This window comes from Cydia strobilella, chromosome 15 (assembly GCF_947568885.1).
Source record: "Cydia strobilella chromosome 15, ilCydStro3.1, whole genome shotgun sequence".
In the NCBI taxonomy this organism is placed as follows: domain Eukaryota; kingdom Metazoa; phylum Arthropoda; class Insecta; order Lepidoptera; family Tortricidae; genus Cydia; species Cydia strobilella.
The window spans coordinates 7,707,066-7,724,959 of record NC_086055.1 but is presented as its reverse complement, the minus strand read 5'-3'; the positions used below and the strand labels follow the sequence as shown (position 1 = coordinate 7,724,959).

At 37.6% G+C, this 17,894-nt stretch overlaps 2 protein-coding genes and 1 long non-coding RNA gene across 14 annotated transcripts in view; 1 reads left to right on the top strand and 2 right to left on the bottom strand.

Moving 5' to 3' along the window:
• LOC134747983 (apoptosis-stimulating of p53 protein 2) overlaps positions 1–547 on the top strand; it is a 339,061-nt gene extending 338,514 nt beyond the window's left edge. For all 12 annotated transcript variants that reach the window (XM_063682674.1, XM_063682676.1, XM_063682672.1 and 9 more), the window contains one exon: positions 228–547. In XM_063682674.1, the coding sequence (XP_063538744.1) occupies positions 228–260 (33 nt within the window). In that variant the 3' untranslated portion in view covers positions 261–547. The remainder of the gene's footprint in view (positions 1–227) is intronic.
• The window catches only part of LOC134748015 (uncharacterized), a 508,661-nt gene that overhangs the window by 300,720 nt on the left and 190,047 nt on the right, over positions 1–17,894 (bottom strand). The gene's annotated exons all lie outside the window — the stretch shown is intronic.
• On the bottom strand, positions 2,226–7,490 carry LOC134747998 (proteasome subunit alpha type-3). Its single transcript, XM_063682695.1, has 5 exons — positions 7,330–7,490; positions 6,905–7,111; positions 5,945–6,193; positions 5,051–5,163; positions 2,226–2,432 (listed from the first exon to the last, which is right to left on the bottom strand). Exons 1-5 carry the CDS (start codon positions 7,348–7,350, stop codon positions 2,255–2,257), a joined length of 768 nt encoding a protein of 255 aa, XP_063538765.1. The 5' UTR covers positions 7,351–7,490; the 3' UTR covers positions 2,226–2,254.

The window sequence follows — 17,894 nt, the reverse complement described above, 5'->3', positions numbered from 1 at the left end:
AAAACCATTCCCTACACAACTGTCCCAAAATTCGCTTAATACACGAATTTTATTATTTGGCAGTTTTTGGTTTTCGTTAGGTGAGAGGTTGGACCGACGTGTGGTCAAGTGGAGAACAATGAAATTCATCTCATCAATTTATTTTATGCTTCAGTTTCTTTGAAGTCGATTCTAGGTATTTTTAGTTGAGTAACTACACTATATTCACAGTTTGTTATTTGTTACAGTTATATCCAAGAGTAACCCCACAGCAGGATTGAAGAAACAATGAAGCTTAAACATTATTATGACCTGATATCATGTACAGTTCTCTAATTTTTAAACTATTTATATAATTGTAATCTATCAGAATACTGTATCTATAAAAAAATCAGATCTAATATTTTGTACATATTTAACTTAGTTCTAAACGAATGAGATTATGTTGTACATTTTATAAATATTTGAGTCATTTAAATTGATCGTGGAAATTTGTACATTGTTCTTAGGATGTTGCAAATATTGTGAGATATTATACATAAATTGACAATACAAATATGAAGAAAACTATTTTTTGTTTAATTTTTACTTACTTACAGCCGGGCTAGCACATGATTGGCGCGAGAGTATCTCGCCGCGACATAGACTACCCGTCCCTCTTTAATTCATACAGTTAGTAAAAGACGGGTAGTCGTTCTCGCGGCGAGATACTGTCGCGCCAATCATGTGCTCGGCCTACTGCTGTGGCGCGACGACCCGAAGTGGATCTTGGCCTCCGACACCAAAGACCGCCATGCTACTCTGACGACTGTTTAATTTTTACTTCTTTATTTTATTATGATACTACAATAGATATCATATACTTCAAGAAGTACCTACATCTAATTCCAAATCCCATAAACGTAGAATGAAACAAGAGTATCTAATCTACCTCAACTCAACTAATCCAACATCTTGTACTTCGTTTGGATCCTACTCACAAGCTTGATGCCTTTGTCATGTTGGTGTGTCAACGTCAGGGCTTTTGTAAAATAAGAGCTTCTTGGAGTCTTTCAAAACAGTTATCCCGGGTAAGTCAGTAAAATCTTGACCAACGAGAAGCGGAGCATGTAAAAAAATTATTTAGGACTATGAGAACTTCAACACGAACCTCAACTTCGTCGAGTTTTGAAGTAATGAAACTTTTATAAAGTGGCGTCACAGCCATGTCTAAAGCCTAATATTGGCGGGAGCTCATTAAAAACACTTCGGCAAATTTAATTAAGGTACAGGGGGGCAATTTCAACTGGTAAGCTAAAAAGTGCAACTTTGACCACCAAAAACTATTATTTACAGTACTTTTACTGTCAATTGATTGCCTTCATACTGTAGATTAGTTATCTTGATTTTACTTTTTCAGACTCGCATCCAAAAATGTTGAGTCTTTATACTTTAAAATGAGCATTTTATATATAAAAAGGCAAAAATAGTTGTAATTATCCCGCCGAGGGACAATTACAACTATTGAGAATAAATTTCGTTACAGTGAACTTGTACAGCTAAACCTGAGCTGTGGTTAGTCAAGGCGTAAGGCGTAATTGAATCCGTTTATTTATGTAGCTGTTTTTTTGCAAAAAAAGATACTGGTCTCCATAGTAAGTAGTGATGAGACTCGTGTCTATAAGAATCAATCGATAATGTCTACAGGTATATTTATATACACATTTTTTTTAAATCATGCCATAAGAAAATATAATATATAGAACAGAAGAAATACGATTTTGCAACAATTTTCAAAACAAGCCTTGTCATCGTCGAGGAATTCTAGTCCAATAAATCTAAATAGTCTGACTGGCAGGTTCACACGGCGTTAATTTTTCCCGTATACCGTATACGGGATTTTATCGAATTGAATTGAACTTTATCGAATACCGTAGTGACAGCAAAATTTGTATAGATACAAAACCGAAGTTTAACAGCGATTTAGAGAAGAGTCATGTTCTCCCTTTCTAATGTATGGCACTATCTCTTCCGGCTATTTAGGGTTTAGTCAAATTTGAAGTCATTATCTTATCTGTGGTTGTGCACACAAAGGAACGTCAAGTTGCGCCAACCCTAATAATTGCTCGTAGGCCTCGTAGCTCGTAGCAACGCTAAGCCGAATGGAGCCGAGAGCACCCGAAAGGTCCAGTTTCACTTCTCATGCCGTCTCAGTTAAGCAATATACCTACATTCAGAAGGCTAAGGTTGTAAAATGAAAACAAGGGTATTATTAAAAACGTATAATCTAATCGCGTTACATGTCTCCCTCGTCCGAGTCCTCAATATCGGCTAGCGCCTGCCTCGCGGTGTTCTCTGCCTCCGCGGCGATGTCACGAGGGACCAGTTCGTGTTTACCCTTCGTGTCCTTGCTGACCCATGAGAGCTCCAGCTCGAACTGCTTGTCTTTTAGCTCGTCGTGGACGAGGTAGATGCTGGAAAGAGTAGTTTTCAGTTAGTATAAAAATTATGAAATTATTAAAAGTATGAGACAATGTTTACTCACTTCCGAAAGAGTAAACGTACGTTGAATTGACCGTAGTTCTGTAGAAAGCGACCAAGTTTTTTATTTTTGTCAAAGTGATACACCCTACCCCTTATAGGCCTTAGATCACGCGACCGCGGTAGGCCTAAGAAGCGCTGGCTGGTCATGCAAGAAGAAATCTCACACCCGAGGATGCCGAAGACCGGGCAAAGTGGAGAAGAAAGCGGACCCTGGCGCTAGGCAGGGAAAACGCTGGGTCGAAGAAGAAAGTGACACACCCTAACGCAGCGTACTACGCAGGCGAACAACACGCGAACGCGAAGCGAAGCGATGGTTTGCGGTGCGGGGTGAATTAATCCTTTGATACCTAGAGATAAGAGAAGTGTCCTACGTGGGCGATCTCGTTGAGAACGCGAACGCCTTGGGCCCGCCGTGCCGCGCTGCGCCGCTTCGCTTCGCGTTCGCGAGTTGCTCGCTTACGTAAGACGCAGCTTAACTCAGTGGCTTTGGTCTCTTTCTGCATTGATAAAAAAATGTAGTTGGTCGTCTTCTGCATAACTACGATTATAGCCTAATGGGGGCCAGTATACGGACTCTAACTGTGTAGTTGTCCACATTTATTTATTTGGTTTAAATCTACTTATTACAAATTTTCTAGCTGCACGCAATTATTTTTAAAACACTAGATTTTGCCCGCGACTTCGCCTGCGTCGAAATAGTAATTTGGATAGCTTATTTTTATTCAATATGCGTTTTATTGATCCGCCATACACAATTCCACCCCATTTTCACCTAAATAAATAAAAAATGCATAAACATTGTTTTATTCTCATGAAAAGTTAAAAGGTGAAAGTTTTACTCTTTTGGTTCCCTATAAAAATTACACACCCCTTTAATTTAATTTAATTTATTGCCACTCGTTGCTAATTGCCGACTTTTCTCACTTGTATCGTAATGTACTATTACAGTACATGTGGTGCTAACTTACCGCACTAGTGCGATAATTAGTACATTACGTAACTATGTCGAAAATTTAAAGGGCCATATGTACTGTAAAACGTTGTACGATACATGTGCGAATAGGTAATTCGCAACTCGTGTCGATTTAAAAACACTCCCTTCGGTCGTGTTTTAATTTATCGCCACTCGTTGCGAATTTCCTGTTTTTCGCACTTGTATCGTAATGTACTAATTAAGCCACCTTGGAGCGAGAAATATAAATAATGGTCTTGGTTTGCCGAGCGTTGTATTACTCGATTCGCAAAAATGAATCAACACTTACAATGCAAGAGTGACTAACTAGTAGAGTTAAAAGTATGAGTTAAAATCATTTTGGCTCAAAGCAGAACTATAATGTATGTCTGGATTGCTTACAAGAGTTGATTGAGTCATAGTCAGCCATGTGTACATTACACATGTTTTTTTTTTAAATTCAATGAAGTTTATAGGTTATAGGTACTTGCGGGCTTGGTTACTGTAACTCGACGTCATAAGAGGCCGGTGTCGATTTTAGTCGCAAACATGTAAAATTGATAGATTTAGTCCGTGAAATTTTACATCTTTTGTTACCTAATTGAAATAACAAGTACTGGTTTCTATTAGCACGTCTTCTTATCTTACCTTTTATCAGATCAATTTTTTGAAAACAGACTCACTAAATTAGTAATGTTTGCTTTTCTGATGGACGTTTAGGTAAACGCGCGTAAAGCACTGATTTTGTCGCTCTTATTTGTAAATTTCGTAAAGTTTGGACGGCTAAACATGGTAATTTTGTATTACACATATCCTGTACTTGACGTTTATCAGACTACATTTTTATTATTATGACTTTGAAGTAGTGTAAATGAAAGTTAGACGAAATCAATTTTCTCCAGAAATTACTTCAAATCAAGTGACAATTTCTCTAAAAATCGACAATTTCAACGTAATTTTGATACTTAAACAATCTACAACATTTGTTGAAACTATTCTCATACATCAATTTGTATAATTTACCACCATGATTTATTGATGAATTTTTAAAAACTGCCCCTTCTCTTCATGCATTACCGGTGACGCACGCTCGCGACCTCATTATTAAAAGGCAAGATGAGAAGACGTGCTAATAGAAATCAATACTTGTTATTTAGATATTACGTAACAAAACGTGTATAATTTCAACGACTAAATCTATCAATTTTACATTTTTGCTTCAAAATCGACTACGGCCTCATAAGATTGAGACTATTTTGCATGGTGGGTTGTCGGCACTATTCTTGCCAAGAATATTTTATATACATATATTGCCTAGAATAGAATAGTAGTAGTTTCTGTTTTGAAGTGTGGGACGTCCAGGGGTATAATGACAACACTAAAGTTGAGTATAGAATGAATCTTTCTGTCTTCAGTCTTGTGGCCTGCACCACAGTTTCTGCAAGCAAGATCTTAAAGTACGGAAACAAACCCTTCCAATGTACTTTTTAATATTGACTACGTTTATTTGACTAAATACATACCTGGAAGGTCCCTTAAATATTACCATTCCTTCCCTTTCCATATCTAATCGATCAAACAGCTTGAAATACTTACATCCTAGCTGCCTCTTTGACAAGTTCTTTAACTGTCAAATCCGCTAACTTGAGCTTCTCAATTTCAGTTTTTGCCGCCTGCTTTGCTTTTCCCACTGCACACCCGAAGTATGACTAGAACGAAAAAAAAAATACAAAGAGACTGTTGTCACATTCTACATTAATTTATTTTTGTTTCAAAAATTACCTGTTATGAAAAGGGCTTATAATTACCACAAAAATGCATGATTGTTTAATTTGAATGCTATAAACCCACTGTTTACAGTGACTCAGGAGACAGTACCATCGCAACCAGTAACAAAAAAAATGATTATATATAATATATATATATAAACTGAAATACACTGAAGAAAAAACCGGACAAATGCGAGTCGGACTCGCCCACCGAGGGTTCCATACTTTTTAGTATTTGTTCTTATAGCAGCAACAGAAATAAATTATCTGTGTAAATTTCAACTGTCTAGCTATCACGGTTCATAAGATACAGCCTGGTGACAGACAGACAGACAGAGGAGTCTTAGTAATAGGGTCCCGTTTTTACCCTTTGGGTACAGAACCCTAAAAATTACCAAGTCCACAAGTTGACAAGTTGGGACAGGTAACACCGTGGTCGGGTGGTCTAGTGGTCAGAGGTTAGCCGCGTAAGCTGAAGATGCGGTTTCGATTCCCGCCTCGGCCACCGGTGGGCTTGGTCATTTTTTCTTTAGTGTATGATATTTATTTCGGTTTATAATTTATATATAGTAGTGTAACTACTTAAAAACACAAATCAAAATATTTTCATAAAATAATTGGATTTGTTCCCTAGTTGCACCTTATACATCCAGATTCTGATTAACAGTGCATATTATTTACTGTTAGTCTATAGTTCATTATACAAAATATTTGTACTTACAAAAGACACTCCACTAGGGTCAAGCATGTACATCTCAGGCCCGTTATGTTCCGACCAAGTTCCCATCACAATGGAGCATCCATATGGGCGAACAGCGCTGTACAGTGTGTATGCATGCATGTACATGGACACTCGCTCATTCAAGTACTTGAGAGGCACCGGCATACCATACTGGTTCCTGTAGCTGGAAGCTTCGCTGCGAGCAGTCTCAACAATTTGTCTGGCGTCGGAAATGAGCCCTGACACAGCCTGAAATGTGTAATGAACAAGATGTCAGTATTAATTAGTGTTATAGGCACCTTCTGCGTAAGGTATGTGGACATACATTTTTTATACAGTTTTATGATGGTTTCTTAAGTGGTCTGGACTGGACATCTGACGAACTATTAGTAATATCAAAAAAAGTCCAATAAAAATCCATGAAATTGTCTACCATTGTCCCGTACAAACGCGAATTTTCTGAAGATTTTTAGGTATAGGAGTTTGTGTTTCTGTGACAAATGTTCAGAAATATGCACATAAAAATAACCTTCTGCTTTAAACGCTGATTAAAAAGTTGTAATACATGAAATAAAATGCGTATGTACGGGACAGCCCATGGAATGCTTCTATTGAGTATTGACTCCTGAAGCTTAAACAAACTTCCATAGAAATCTGGTCATAGAGAGGTTGGAGTATAAATATATATGCTCTTAGCAAAGATAAAAGAGTATTCACTCTAGCAAAATGAATACAAATTTCTAAGTAGTATTTCCTGTTTGCTGAAAGTTGTATTTTGGCTGTCATAGCATCATATACTTTTCTATACATGATTGAAATTTTGACTGTTCGTGGTATTACATATGACAAAAAAGTGCTATTATTTTCACCTATCTGGCGTTGCTTATTGTCAATTACACATGTTTGATCCATTCATGCAAATTTCTTATTAATATTGGTTTAAAAAATCTAAATACTTACAATTCCCACATGTTGATCCGCATGGAAGATCCTCTTGTTCGCGCCCGGTTCATACAACTTTGAAGTAACTAGCTTTTCAACCGCAAACACTACTCCATCCTTTCCTCTGAGACCGATCACTGTACCAGAGTTCTCGACGGCTTTCGCTGCGTATTCTACTTGAAATACTCTGCCGTCCGGCGAGAATTGTGAGGCGGACAGATCATACTGAAATTATGAATCAAGTTTTAGTATATGTACAATGTATGTACAACATGAATAAGCACAATTTGTATAAATACAAATCCCACTCTTACAGTATAGAAAAAAGTACACATGAATATAAAATGTATTTCAGAAAGACATTAAAATCCATAAGCGTTATGTTTTTATATTCTCAGTAATTTTTAAATTTTACGTTTAGTATAACCTAAAGACAGACTTACTCCAGTTCCAATAGAACTCATTGTTGATCACGGTCTGCAGGTCTTTTGTATAAGACTCTTTAAATGCGTAAAATTATTATAGTTGAAATATTGTCGACTTGTAAATTAAAATACTGCAAATAATTACAAATTATATTCGGCTTCGGCGGCGATGACAAGCAACTCCTGCTGTCAAAAAAATCAGTCAGTTTTCATTGTTTCCAATGTTTGCGTCATGCCATACTAAGGTGGCCACAGACGTTCCTGATCAGGAATCCGAATTGGGAATACAGATTAGGAATTCCGTAAGCATAGCGCACCCATTCGATTATAAATTTGCGTTAGGATTTTAACCTTTAGTTTAGCGCAAACATACGAAATTTTCGTTCGATTTTCGTACGGAATGACAGGTGCAAGCGAGACAGCACTATGCATGTGTATAGCGACGTCCCGTTCACACCTGTTATTCCGTACGGAAACCGAGTGAAAAATTTCGTCGTGTGCGGCGAGTCAAACAAAATATACGTAGGCACTGCATTCGGGTCCGGGATGACTTCATTCGGTTTTTCCGTTCTAACCACCCGAACGCGCGGTTGGACTTCGGAACGAAGGTCAGGTATTTTTCCCGTTCTGAAAAATACAGAACTTGTGCGCCTGGTCGAACATTTTGTAAACATGCATTCAGGTTTCCGATTCTGTATTCCCAATTCGGATTCCTGATCAGGAAACCGAACGTCTGTGGCAAGCCTAAAACAGAATTGCGTTCCGTTCCTCCGGTTCCAGTAGATTTTTTCTACCAAATTTAAGAAATACATACGTCAAATGAAATAAAACAACAAAATATAGCGTCGTGCTCTAAATAAAAAAAGAAAATAAATCTATTCGATACGGTAGAATGGAAGGGTAAAAAAATTCTATTTAGTAAAAGCGACATCTCTTACTGCGCTCTAACATGTTGCGGTACTAACGTATTCGAAGGTTATTAAAAAGTTTGATGCTACATTCACAGATGGCGCTAAATTCAATTCTTTATCTTGCGGTTCCTTTGTTTACACCTTACCAGACCTATTTTTTTAACACCGTATAAAATGAATAGTCTAAGGAAAAACGTGCCTCGGAAATTAAGAAAATTTGATTCTCGCACAGATGGCGCCACCAATATTATCCTTTGGCCTATTCTCGGCTCGTTGACGGTTTCATTCGTTATTTAACAATTTTAACACATCAGTGAAATTTTTGATATTTTTAGTTTTAATCGTGTGTCGATACCAGTAAATTTACTGTGACTACTTAATTTACTATGACAGTATCCTATATTTTCTCTTTGACCTTACGGAAAGTTGCAAACACTACTTTTTTAGGATTTCGTATCCAAAGGGTAAAAACGGGACCCTATTTTTGTCTGTCTGTCTGTCACCAGACTACAGTCTCTCTATCTCATGAACCGTGATGGTTACACGGTTGAAATTTTCACAGATGAGGACTGTATTTCTGTTGCCGCTATAACAACAAATACTAAAAAGTACGGAACCCTCGGTGGGCGAGTACGACTCGCACTTACCCGGTTTCTTAAATTCAATCTTTAATCTGTCTTTGAAACAGCTGGGATTTAGAAACAGAGTTTACAATACATGGTGCTACTTTACCGCACTAGTGCGATAATTAGCACATTACGTAACTATGTCGAAAATTTGAAGGGCCAATATGTACTGTAAAACGTTACACGATACATGTGCGAGCGAATAGGTAATTCGCAACATCGAATAACAATCGTAATGTACTAAGTATTACGTTTTCCGCCGTCGCGCAAATGAGCCTTACCATAATGTGTCTATTATCGCACTAGTGCGGTAATGAAGCACCATATGTACAATAAAATACTATCGACCTATTTGAGGATTACTTACTAGACCACACTAAGCTCGTATCGACTTGGCAGTGAGATGTACATCTACAGCTGCGCCATGCTTTCCATAAAAGTTAAGAACCGGAATGCAGACGCTTTTTCTAATATCAAGTTTTCTATTATTTCTAATATATGTACCTATTTATAGCTACTACTTAATTGTCCGCTCTGAACTGCGCCTATCTACTCGTCAAATATAATAAGTAAATACGGCGTTAGTTAGAGGCCCTTCCAACGTGACTTTTCGCTTTCCTTATTGGAAAAGGAGTCACGTGTTCTGACTGTTCTGAGGTATAATAGTAGATGAAATATGTACCTAATGAGAATCATATTACTTCTTCACATTTCTCAGAAAGTTCATTACCTTTTTTGTTTATTCCTTACCTCTTCTCGTACAGCACCTTACTTACCAACCCCTTTTTGTATTAACGTATTAACCTTTTGGACGCCAAGAGCCACTGAATAGGTCGTGTGCTGTCGTGCCTGCCACGCTAGCGACCACTAAAGTGGTCATCATGGCGGACGCTGTCAAAGCAATTGTCCTGCTGACAGATAAGGTTTATATTTGATTATAATAGAATAGTTTTTATTCATGAACACACAGACAATAGGTAGACATACATTAAAAGAACATAGTAAAAAAAAAGATATTCACTAGCCACAGTCAGCAGTAGGCCAGGCCACGTCTTGACGCTTGAGGAAAAGCGTTCAAAAGGTTAACTACTCAACTTTCATCTCGTTGGCAGGTTTTCAGCAATTTCAACTACAAACCAGTTTTTTTTAACACGTTGCGCCGGCCTAAAACGAATTCTGTTACCGTACGTTCAAAAACTTCGAGCAGTGTAAAACACCCTCGGACAACACCCTGCCTAACAGATTACCATGTCAAAAGAATTTACTGCCGAAACGCTGTTTACACATTTATGCCGCCGCCGCCATAAACGCCGAAAAACCTACGAGAACTTTTATTATCGCGAATCCACGGTACACAGACGGCTTTAGTGCAGACGTTTAACTTGCAGGTTTTTTTTAAAGCAATTACATATTTATTAATGATGACATTGCATCACTTTTTCATTGCAAATGCCATGCAGAGTTAGCTTGGCCTAACTCTAGCATGTCTGAATATCAAGATATCTCATAATATCTTAGGTATCAATACTGTAAGTGGCTAACGTCGACCTTTTTACTTTGCTTTGGACACATTTACATAATCGTAAATTACACCCCCAAGTATAGAGTGGCCGCGCGCCATTTGGAGATATCTTCATGTATTAAGGCGTCCTAGAGGCGCATTCAAACTTAATATAAGTGACATCAAAATGATATTTAAATTTCGCTCGTACTTGACCGTACCTAAATGACAGGTACGCGCCAATACATTGTATATCTATTCATTTTAATGTCACAATGTGAGTTTTGAATTAACTTTCTAAGTTGTCTCTAAGGGTCTCGTCTTCTTTCTAAGGGTCTTTATAAGGTAGTGTAAAAAGCATTTTATAATACTTATCACGACTTGGTTCCGTTCAATCACATTGTATCTATATACTTATATGAAGTCACTTTTCTGTGCTACCATATTTTATGTGCTCAAGTGAACGGCTCGGCTTGAGATCTCGCTCTCACATGGAAATTTTCGGGTGGTTTCTCCACTATAAAGCTTTTATGAAAGCTTAAGCGGCAGCTGGTTGCTTGTTTTGAGATTTTTAATTTTAATGAAGTATTTTGTATGTGGCATGTTATCTTGAATTATTTCAAAACGTGTCAGAGTATCTAGAAGTCAGGAGAAAATAAGCTAATGTGATATTCTATAAACGTAGTTAATATACTAAATAGTTAATTTACTAAAAATGTTAGTAGAATGTTTTACAACATTCTGGCTGACGAGATGGAAGAAGAAGAATAAAAGGATTTGATCGAACCAGTTAATAAAATACTTATTCCAAATTTTATTTCTAACAGAGGTCATTTTAGAGCAGGCTCCAATGAGATGTTCGTTTGCAAAAATAGGGCACCGCAGTTTGACTTCTGATCTTGTAGTGGGGTTCCTACGCTCCTAGGAACCCGATGTTGCCGGGCTGAAAAGTTTCGTTTCTTGGATTTAAGAATACATTAGGAGCAATACAAACGGGTTATTATGTTAAAAAAATTCATAATTACTTTTAAGACTATGACTATTATATTCGACTACCAAACGCTGTAGGCAGATGGTTATAGGGATATCTGGGACAAAGTGGGCAACTGGTGGAAAGGATGTTACATTTCCTAACATTCACCTTCATTATAATAGGATAAACACATTCTCTTTCGTTGACACATTTTCATTTGGCCTAAAGGCTAAAGCCCTGTTTCAAGTTTCGGTCTCAAAGGGTACCTACCCGTAATAAATACTTGGATATCTGTTTATAGACAGCGCCTAAAAGCCACAGTACCTTTTTTAGGATTCCGTACTCAAAGAGTAAAACTAAAAACCGGACCGGGCGGAATTACTAAGACTCCGCTGTCCGTCCGTATGTCTGTTTGGCTGTCCGTCTGTCACCACGTCACCGCTGTATCTCATGAACTAGCTAGACAGTTGACATTTTCACAGATGCATGATGTATTTCTGTTGCCGCTATAACAACAAAGACTAAAAACAGAATAAAATAAATATTTGTGGGGCTCCCATACAATAAACGTGATTTTTTGCCGTTTTTTTGCGTAATGGTACGGAACCCTTCGTGCGCGAGTTCGCCTCGCACTTGGCCGGTTTTTTTACTTTACTCATTAGTCATTATCTATTTTCCTGTGAATGTAAAGAAGCATTTTCCTTTTTCAGACATTTTAGTGTCAGGTTGTAGATGACAGGATACGATTGGCATATTGTGACATTTGAAACCTTCACCACTGTCATGGAGACTGTATAAAGGAGCCAAATCTCTATGTATGAAAAGTGTCCATCAAAAAACAGTAATTAGGCGGCGCCACCATACACCGAAATACTACCAAAACCCACTTACGTAATTTGGTCGGGTTATTTGTTGCATTATATGGTTCATGTTATACTCATGTCCCAGAGCCTAACTAGCGCCACCGGAGAGATTAGGAACTATTATTTAAAGCTTAACGCGGTCACTTTTACAACAATTCTGCCATAAGAGATTGCGATCCTTTCTATACCATCCATAACCACTGTGTTGCGTTGTTTTGTCTAAGTACTAAAATGTGTGGTTTTTAAAGGTAAAGTAACTCAACCCATTATAAACTGAAATAGATGTCATATATTAAAGACAAAGTGCTTGACAACGACATAAATATCCCTTCGAGGTTTGTGGTTGATTGATCTGTATACCTTTCCATGTATTTAATTAAACAATTAAATAAACTGAACGTTAGCAACTTATCTCGTAGAAACGTGTTTACGGTAACGCTTTCAACTTGTTTGTTGCTGCGAAGTGGCTGTTGGAAAGTAGAAATGGTCCACCTAAGTCTTTTCCGAAACCACTGAAGCAAATCCTCAGAATCTCTTCTAGAGACATTTTCATTCAAAGTAGCAATTTAAATTCGCGAGATTTTCAGAAAACTGCGGCTATTTGAGGACAAACAATCATTATCATTATTTCTAAGTAGTTTAAATGATAGCAATAAAGCCTTTCGTAGGAGATCACTTCCAATTTATTTGTACTGGTTTCAACCACTATAATTGCGCACGTTCTTCGTCTTTATAGGTACACTATCTAGTGAAAGTGGGTAAACAGAAAGCCCTTGAAAGGGTTCAGGCGTTCCCTTAGGGTGGTGGAATAAAACAAAATGAGCTTTGCTATTGATCCAAAAGAAGTGTGCAGTTTGTGTTAGGTGAACACGCGTATATGAATGAGGATACATTTACCTACCCGTAATGCCATTCGATCCGAAAGAACCGCACGAGCATCATAGACTCATGTTGCTTTTTAAGAATGAGGCCGCAGTGCGGTACAGTTGATGTTTTTGAATATGATGGCCATCTGATTAGCGGAATAAGGCATTTTCCATTTGGAAGCAAAAAATACCTAAATGTCCTCCTTATTTTAGTCAGAAGGAACAGTCTAAAGGAACGATCTGCTCTGCTTTTCTTATTGGATTACCTTTGTTGTTGCAACATGTTAAAGTTTTATTAAACAAGCAGACAATTTATTACAGTCGAGTTCAAGTAGTATGTTACATAAGAGTTAGTTTTATTTAATATACCCATATGTTGTGGGTTTCAAGTTATAAGGGAAGCTGAACACTGACAATCGATCTCCTGGGAAAACCCTCCGCGCGCTCACCAATAAAATCGCTTAATTTATTTGCACCTCAAATAAACCCACTAAGTAATCTCGTACCCACAAACATTGTATTGGGTCCCTTGGCATACGGATTTAATTACATTTAACGAAGTTCAAGCCCTAATTGAGAATTGTGTGGACAAAATTGCAAAGAGAAACTCTGGCTGCATATATTTTGAATTCAATTCCGAATTGCATCTACTTTCTATCGTTTATATTTTATAATATCAAAGTTTCCATGTTTACGCGGTAAAATATCTCAATTTTTGTGCAAGTGTGAAAACGAGTTCCAGTTTGTTAGTTGTAGGTATTAGGTAGTTTTAATAAGTTTGCAGGTGCACACGCTGCCAAATTAAAATGCTGTCAGACACGTTTCCATGTAGGCAGAGCGGGCCGACATTAAGTAAATATTCCTGTAATTGCGTTTTCTAAAAATGCGAAGATAAATTTTTGGCCGCAAGCCGAGGCCCGCATACGAAATGAGCCACACTGGGATTATTATTTGCTCAGCTGACATCCTAATTAAGGTGACTTTTTTCATTTTTCTTTGTCCGCTCGCGAAATTATCCTCGTTCTGATAATGGACTAACAGGGAGGGGTAACTTGAATAAAATAACAAAAGCGCGCTGCAGCAAATTAGGTACCAACGAAACTATTTTCATATTTCAAACCACTAGGACGCGTCTCGCGATTTACATTTAACTTCTTTTTACAATTGGAACTTTCATGGACTTTCGAGCGGACAAGTAGAAAAGATAATTTTTGAAAGAAACTCAAAGCTTGGGAACAATTAAACCGCTTGAATGTCAAATGGAAAGCGGGACAAAGTTTGAGAGCAAAAGTCTTAGAATTTAAAGACGGACACCGACTGCCTTGGTTCATTATTATGTTCAGTTGAACTTTGTGGACGGGATCAAAGAGGTACGAATCATGTTGGATACGCAGTGATAAAAATTCTAATCTAATAATATTGAGACTAAATTTACAGGATTAGGTTGACAGACATTAAACTACTCGTAGGTACTAGGTACTTAAAAGTTAGACAAGTAAATTACATCGCTTTAGCCAAATAATAAAAAATAAAAGTTTGTTTTGTCTACAGTAAATAAAGTTTATAATTGTTCGCTTATACCTACTTACTGCTTTTTATTTCCTATTAACTCTCGACGCTGTAGTGAGTGTCGCCGTGTGTCTAGCCGACGTTATTCAATTAGGCACCTAATGTAGTTGTTGAAATTCTTATATAATTTATTTTATTTAGCAGTTTTTGAAGTACTTGTATAACGTATGGTTAAAAAAATACTCGTATAACGTGTCCATATTAAACGCCTTCATCGAAGATCGTTACCGATTCAGAAAGTGAAGACGATTCCAATCAAACCTCTCGGATACCTTCAAACTTGTCGGCTCTAACTAGGGGGGACTATATATTTGCATAATTACTTATTATTTATGTTCTTAATTACAATTGCCACGAGGTTGGAAACTTAACTAGTCAGTTAGTAAGGAAATTTGTTTTCTTATTGTTTGTTTGAAAACAAGTTTGGAGCGTGGTTTATCGCATGGTGAGGAAAAACGATTTAGCATCGATTAATGGTTGGTATGGGAATACTAACCATATAGCAGCCCGCCTACCAACCAACCATATAGCTCCGTAGCCTCACCTGTAGCAGTACTGCTACAGGTGAGGACGTGCTGAAGCAGGTCGACAAATTCCGGTATCTGAGGAGCACTATAACATCGAAGTGTGACCTTCACGCTGAGAAAAACAGCAGGATTGGTGCTGCAGCTGCAGCGTTTGGGAAACTGTGTTCCAAGGTTTGCTCGCACGACCTAAAACTGGCTACCAACATTTATATTTATATGAAGATCGTGCCGCCAAATCTTTTATACTCTTCCAAGACGCGGTGCGTGTATACCGTCATCACATTCGTACCTTATTCCGGTTCCACCTCAAATGCTTGCGTAAGATCATGAACATCAGATAGTCTGACCGAGTGCGAAATACCGAAATTCTGCGACGAGCCAAGGTCGGTGGAATATAGGCTTATATAATGCGTCGGCAGCTTCGGTGATGCGGTCACGTATCACTTATGCCGAACAGAGATAATGGCGAAGCGCATCTTTTATTCTGAACTAGAGGAGGGAAAGCGGAAGCTTGACGGACAACTCTTCGAATACAAAAATGTTCATAAGCGACACATGAAAAGATTCAACATCGAGCCCTCTCAGTGGATAGGTTTGGCAGCATAGCGTCTTGAGTGGCGCAGGTTGGTGCCTTGTGTAAAGTGCGCGATTTCGAGGAGCAACGTAAAGTTGACCTCGACGCTAAACGCGACGAGCTGAAAACACGCCAGCCTGCTGCTTCAACTTTTCATAAAACGAATGAATGAGCATTTCGTTTTTTCGTCATTTATTTCAAGCAAAAGGAATCCAACACAATTTACCATAAGATTCAAATTTCCCTAGCAAATGTTTTGTTTGGTGGGCATTGCGAGGTAATATGCCCATGGTGCCGATTACTGAACGTGTAAGATAAACGCAAGATGGAGCTATATCACATTTCGATTCGTGTTGAATTTGAGGTTATTCACGTGATTCCCGTTAGTTTCCACTAGTCTAACCTATCCTGCAATATAACAATAAATATCAAAATATTGTTGAAGATACATTATATTACAGCATGGGCCCGCAATATTTTGCCGATGTCCCGACGTATATTAACGAGTTCGTGTTGCGACCCGCCGCGCAAACAGATTGATAATGTATCGGGCAATTTCCAACAAGAAATATCGGAACTAAAGTATCGATTATCGATATAATTTAATTACAAAATTATGGTGCGTGATTTCGAACCGTTTATAAGCAAAATAAATAAACTTGAAAATGAGCTTATATTTGGCATAGCGTAGCAAATAGAAAGTCATGCAATTTTTTTTAAGTTTGCTTTTGAGGGAGGTATAGGTACAACAGTGGCTTACTACTTGTATGTCAAGCATATACTATTATTATGGATGGTATAGAAAGGATGCCAATCTCTTATGGCAGAATAGGGTATTTGACTATATTTAAAATAAATTATTTTACACCATGCATGAAATAAAGCACCAGAAGAATAATAGAGAAACGTAGACAGCAGTTTTTTTAGACACTATTTCTATTTTAAAACCCGTTTATAACTATAAAGAGTAGGTAATTTGATTGTGACGTCACATGCTTGTGTTTCATATAAATTCCATAGTAGCAAAATCGTTTTGACAGTTCAAAAAAAGAAACTGATTTGACTGGTAGTCAAATACCCTATTGTTGCAAAAGTGACCGCTTTCAGCTTTAAATAATAGTTCCTAATTTCTCCGGTGGCGCTAGTTAGGCTCTGGGACATGAGTATAACATGAACCAACAAATAACCCGACCAAATTACGTAGGTTGTTTTTGGTAGTATTTCGGTGTATGGTGGCGCCGCCTAATTACTGTTTTTTGATGGACACTTTTCATACATAGAGATTTGGCTCAATTTGGCTCCTTTATATAGTCTCCATGTTTGATGTCAAGTTTGACGCACAGATAATCAAACTTCGAAAAGAAATGAGGATTAATTTTAATGTTCATAAAACTATTTGAGAATTTAAGACTGACAACAGTGACAACTACTTAACGCGCGAGGGACGAACTTCAGCCAGCTCTTTTCTAAGAACCAATTTCAGCAAAGAGTACTTAACCGTAGGTATTTTGAAGACGGTAAAATGAGTATAAGGCCATAAGAAATTTTAATGTTCCGGTAAAGTAATAAAGCGAATTTAGACCACAAAGTGCAGTAATAAATTATCAATCAGGTGAGCTACAATAGCCGAGCAAATCCAGGCCAAACTTGGCAAAGTTTGCAGCAAGTTGCCCCGCCATGAAATATTCTGTTGATTCCATTCATTCGCACTTATGTAAAGTGCACTTACTCACACAAATTTAAGCCAGGAAACCATTATCCTGACACGCGAGCGATTTTACTTCGCTCAACCAGAAAAGTGTTATGAAATTTAACAGCTTGCTAGGTGACTGGATTTGATTTTATAACGTTAAATTTTATTGGTATTCCCGAGGTATTTCCAGCTATGAGATTTTCTTATACTTAGGTATATTTTAGTAGACATGAATATTAAAATCTTAAAGGGCAGTTTGATAATCGTCGATGAATATAGGTAAGTTAAACGTTTGTGGCGTCATCATCTGACAATACAACAACAGTGACATCGCCCGTGTCAAACCTGCAGAAGCGTTACTTTGGTATTATTCCTCTTTTGAACCTCTTTTGGGTGAAATGGTTATTCAGAATTTAGAAAAGATACTTGAAAATAATGAACAAAGTTAGTGAAATAAGTTTGAGGTTTTACGTGGATCAG

Coding starts and splice junctions, on each gene's coding strand:
- LOC134747998 (XM_063682695.1), bottom strand. CDS start 7,350: ATGAGTTCTATTGGAACTGGA. Junction 7,112..7,329: donor TGAGTTCTATTGGAACTGGA/GTAAGTCTGTCT, acceptor TCATAATTTCAG/TATGATCTGTCCGCCTCACA. Junction 2,433..5,050: donor GTCAAAGAGGCAGCTAGGAT/GTAAGTATTTCA, acceptor TACTCTTTCCAG/CATCTACCTCGTCCACGACG.